Raw genomic sequence first — 5,462 nt, forward strand, 5'->3', positions numbered from 1 at the left:
TGCCCGGAAAACATAAGAAAGGCCCACAGCAGACATCTTCCAAAAAGCTGGTTTCGCTGCTCATTCACATTAGGGAGCGGGCATGATCGAGTTTGTAATTCGATTGGTGGATCAGAACGGACCTAGATTGCTGAGCAAGCAAGATTGGGTTGGTGCTCTGAGCAGCAGTGCCCCCCTACTGGCCTAAAAGGGAATTAGTGCTATCGGTTCCTAAAAGAGGGCGGGATCACTCTAATAAAGCGAAAGGATCATGTGAGGGTTTGGCTAAGTGTTCAGTGACAAATAGCACCTTCTTTCCCACTTTCTCGTTGTGGAAATCTCGTTGAAGCTGATCCGTTTTTGAGCATTTCATCGACTTCATTTTCAATGAAAGCGAGATTCAGTAAGTGCTGTTCTTAGCCGAATGACTACCAGAACCATCAAAACAGAATGCCCTCGAGTCAACTCAACAACACATTCCTCCAGGTCCACCAAAAGACTCATTACTTCCTGCTTGCTTGATTCGATGCTCGATTTTAGACCTGAAAACGCTAGCAATTTGGGGCCAAAGCCTGTAAATTGACTCATATCGGTAGCTAGAGGTTAAGCTATACCCCCTCAGAGGTAGCTTCCGCCCTTTCTCTTACGTAAACATGGGCATAGAATGGAATTCCCACTCTTTCTACTAGTAATGGTATGCTGGCGAGAAGAGTAGGAATCTTACTTGATATTACCGCGTGATTAACAGTATTGAGGTAGTACGGAATAAAGAGGATTAATAGGAAGAGGACTAGCCTCTAAGGGCAGCTCCTTTAATCAGGGAGGGAGTGAAGACTGACGTGACGGTGAATAGCTTCTTCCTCTTGCCCTTGCTGTGCTGGGTAAGGGCTTCTTCTGGTTCCGGTTAGAAGGATGTAATTTCCTTATGCCTGAGAACTTTCAGGAGGAGTGGCAAGAGTTTAGTTAGGCAGCAGTACTTCTTTTTCGAGTTGAAAACGAATTCTCGTTCTATGACCAACTATCTATCTCGAGAAGGCGGTTTGAAACTTCCTGTAATGTGTGGGTGGGGGTTTTCATCGGAAGGAAAGAGGCCTAATACCGGCAATTTAATAGCCGCGGTTTAGAAAGGCTCATCTAATAGCGTATATACAGAACTCTGATTTAGATACCATACCATTTTATATACCATATTATATACAAATCTCAAGCAGGATTCGAACCCAATTCTTCCAATCCCTACCCCGCACGACTCACGAGCAAGAACGAGACTCTTTTACGAAATATGATTGCGGAGAATTTGTTATTGGCAATTCATTTCTCCCCTAACATGTACTCAATCTCACTTCCACTTGCCGGAATCGGTACCCTTGGATATATGGAAGCGGAGAATTTGTTGCAATTAGAGTACTCAGCATCAGTAAGCAAACTCTTAGCTAAAACTGAGGAAACGTAATAAGTAGCTATTACAGGACTGAGGACCCTGTAGGGGGATGAATTACTCAACAGCAGATCCTTAGATCCATAGGACATTCAGCAACAGCAGATCCTGTATTTCACTCCTAGCCGTAGCAAGATTATGCAGCAAATCGCCTAGAATCGGGCTAAAAGACACAGTTATTGCCATTGATGCCAGGAACCGAAGGGTGGCACGGAAACAAGCCAACGAAGACTTGTCTACAGCATCGGCAACAACAAAGGCGAGAGAGACTTTACAGTCAAACGAAAATAGACTTCCACTGAGAATCTTCGGGAAACTGTAGAAGCGCCAACAACCCATTCAACAAAGAGGAGAAAAGGCTTCGCGCTGATACAATACTGTAAGGCAAGGGAATTCCTCGAAATAGGAATCAGCATCACGAAGGAGCTTTCAAGCAATTACTCTAGTCCCACCTTCCCTCGCGCCACGAAAGATCAACAACCAATAGTGTAGTGCGATCTGCATACCGAGCGTATTTCCGAGTTCCTAATCATTCGACCTCTTCATCCAATTCGTGTTTCTTTGCTGAGATCGGACCTTCCTCGTGGAACTCGGTAAAGGTTTCACGAGCCTGACCAAATCCAGAATTGGAGAATGAGCAAAAAGACTTCTCATTAGGGTTGATCCCTATTATATATAAATTACAACAACACAGTGGGTCATATGACACAGAGCCACATAATCTAGAAGAAAAGACAGACTATATGACAATACACAGCAATAGACAATAATATCTCTAACAGAGCCTTGTTGAGCTCTCATTCTATCTTCAATTCCTCTTCCTGCTTGGTTCATGGCTCCGTTTGCTGGGGGACTCCGCAATTGCAACTCGGTAAACAAGGCGCTGTCAAGCGTGCTATGCTACCTTATCTTACTTTCTTTTTGATCCAGGCTATATGCTTAACACAGACCTCTTTGTTGTAATGTTCACGAGGTTGTATATAATCCAATGTTCAGTGAGATGACTTTCCTACTGACTGAATCGCTTGAATGAGTTGAAGGAAACGAGGCTTCTGGCCCGGCTGGTCCCACTGGAGAGGAGAGTTTTGACTGCGAAAGAGGCAGGGGCGCGTCTGATGGTATCTCGTATATAAGATCACGGCTGCATTTAGGAGTGATCTTTCCCTCTTCTTAAAGCCGGCCGTGATCTCACTTTCCAAATAGAGTCTCTGCCGGACTGAAAGTGAAGGGGCCCGCCTCACCTCTCCCCTTCCCATGGCCAAGGCATGTGAAACTGATTCCCTTTCTGAGGGCGTTTTACATGCCCTATTCGACCATGGCCTTCTTTTCCTAAGAATGAAACTTCGTTTCTTCGATCGGAATACAGATGAGATCAGAAACGCCATCATTGGGGCAAACGATGCAATAGCTTCGGTTAGAGCAAAACCTGTCATATCATATCAAACCATTTTTTGTTTTCATTTATAAAAAAAAAGGGAGAGGCCCGACCACTCCTTTTGGCCATCTGCTCTCTTCCCTCCCTTTGAAGTGCATTTATCAGCTCCCCGAGTCGCTAGAAAGAAGGTGAAAGGCCCACTACTTCTTCATTCATGGCCTATTGATTTGATTGATCTCCCTTTCGTATTCATTCGACCTGAGGCAAAAGAGAAGTCATACAAAGAAAGGTTCTTTCATGCAATGCATAACGGGCGGGCCTCCTATGGATTCCTCCTTATCAATGAATGAAGGGGGGAGTATGAGGAATTTTTTCTATATGAAGATTCAAAAAGGAAAAGGGTCATTACATATCTTACTGAATAATCTGACTGAATGAGGAAGAGCTCTTTATGTGGTCTCACTTTACCACCATCTGAAATGCGCGAAACTTCGATTGGTGGAAGCCAGTCCATGAAGATTCTCCCTTTTCTTACGTGCAATTCCCCTCTTTCGGTAAGCATCCAGTATCTCAGCAAATGAACATTTCTCTAAGCTTATCCTGTAGCTTATACGTCGTTTGAAAGCTGCTCCAAGGATCCAACGAATAGCTAAGGTTTGTTGACGATCCCTGGCTACAATCCCAGGGACATCATAAATAGTACCTGCGACTCCTACTTTTTCCACTTCGCATATGGGCTTTATATTCTCTACGGCGTCAACCATAAGTTTGATTACATCGCGTTCAGTTCGAGCTGGGCGATGAAAAGTGTGATAAACAATAGCACGAACTCTCGTTCTTTTACCATCGATCATGCGAAAGTTGACAAACTTCTTGATCAATTGTTTTTGCTCACCATCCAAGCCCCCCATATAGCTGAGAATTTCCGAGCAATTGGAAGCCGCTTTCGATGACGAGGCCGAGAAATTGATATTACGCGATCGTTACTGTCCATCTTTATCAGCCAACTCCCCTGTTTCCATCTTTCCTTTCCCTTTCCTTTGACCAACAGGTCCTCGAACCCCTCGCATAGGCTTTTGCCTTGTTCTACCGAGAGATGAACTAAGGAGCGGGAAACTAAGAACCTCTGAACGACCGAACAATCTCTGAGCTCGGTCAAAGAGAAATAAAATTCGAAACGGACCATGAAAACGTTCAAATCTACCTGAGTAGATTCACCTTTGCTGCAAACAAAAAGAGGGGCCGTGCATAGCTCCCAAACGATTATAGATCCTTTGTTTGACATCCAAATCACACTCACTCCTTTCTCTGCGATCGACTCAGTTAGGGCCAGAATTTGTTTTTCAAAGCCGAAAAGGCCTCGGATTCTACTCCGTCCCTGCGTAGTTGTTCCAAAATATGGAACAGCTGTTCGTGGGAATGCTCCCCCGTGGATGTGCGGGAGTTCTCAAGGGCCCGCGCCCCGTGTTCCATCCAAGGATGCCCTGGGTCCAGGGCTGGCATTTGGGCCAGAATGTCTACTTTTACCTCGAATCGATCCCGGGCGTCGATTAGGGTAGAATCCAAGACATCCTGGGTAATCCCACCTAGATGGCGACTCAGAAGGCGCTCTTGGATGGATTTCACACTATCCCCTCCAATGACTTCATTATCAAGATAGGGATAGGGTGAGACGCCTTGCTCTGGTTCCATTTGAGGAGCGCCCTCTCCCTCTGCAGCAGTAGGCATCGACGCTGCCCCTAAATCATCCGGTAGGAAAGGGCGGACGGCCCCATAGAGTTCGTCGCTTGGTCCTCTAAGAGACGGTCCCCCCTCTCTCTCGGGAACACTTGCCGGGGGGAAGGGGCCCCCCTCCATCTCTGTTTCGGAGAAGGGCTCTAACAAGACCCGCATCTCGAATGAATCCTCCGTCCACGAGGACGAGCTTGATGGGCCGGAAGGGCCAGAATAGGGAATGACTTCCTTCCCCTTCCCCGAGACACTGAAAATGAAAAAACTACTAAAATAAAAAAAAAAAGAAAGAAGAGAAATTTGGCCATGTTTCCCGAGAGAGGCCGCCTTCTCTCAGGCCAGCTGTCTTCTACTTCTAGTCGACTGCTCTATGACGGGCTTCCCTGTTTCCTGGGCTCTGCTCGCTCGTCTACGCTCCGACCAAGCAAGTCATAATTGAAAAACGCGTAAAAAAGCAAAATGGAATCTTTTTTTTTTTTTCAAGATCAATATATATATAAATATCAAAATATATATATATATTGATGGATCCCTATCTCTTTATCTCTATCCACGGAGATACCTATCTATATGGAGAGAGATCTATCATTGAATCGATCTAGACTATCCTCTATCCGGATGGATATGTCCCTATGAGCGACTACGCCGATCTTTTCTTATATGTTTTGGCCACGTCCGTTTCCGCTCCGAAGAGGAAGGTTTGGATCTTTCAATCTTATGTCGTGAGGGATGTGACCTATGTTAGGTCCATAAGATACCACAGCTTTTGGTGTTCTATGATTCACCTCCGAATAATGAGTAGGTAGTTCGATCCTTTTGATTCTTCTCTTCTTAGTAAACAGATGGGGGGATCCGGAGCAATAGGTCGAATTACTATATAAAGAAGAGTTTTTCACTAAAGGACTTCTTGTTCGAGTAGGAAGATTTCGGTTTTTCTCG

General features: G+C 45.2%; 1 protein-coding gene across 1 annotated transcript; it reads right to left on the reverse strand.

Annotated features, from left to right (window-relative positions):
- Positions 1-4,112: 4,112 nt before the first annotated feature.
- On the reverse strand, positions 4,113-4,956 carry LOC143869476 (uncharacterized). The gene is made up of 2 exons (XM_077376271.1): positions 4,945-4,956; positions 4,113-4,853 (listed from the first exon to the last, which is right to left on the reverse strand). Exons 1-2 carry the CDS (start codon positions 4,954-4,956, stop codon positions 4,116-4,118), a joined length of 750 nt encoding a protein of 249 aa, XP_077232386.1. The 3' UTR covers positions 4,113-4,115.
- Positions 4,957-5,462: the final 506 nt, after the last annotated feature.

The sequence above is a fragment of the Tasmannia lanceolata genome, unplaced genomic scaffold (assembly GCF_043159265.1).
Source record: "Tasmannia lanceolata isolate RefF3 unplaced genomic scaffold, GAP_Taslan_0.1 ptg001271l, whole genome shotgun sequence".
In the NCBI taxonomy this organism is placed as follows: domain Eukaryota; kingdom Viridiplantae; phylum Streptophyta; class Magnoliopsida; order Canellales; family Winteraceae; genus Tasmannia; species Tasmannia lanceolata.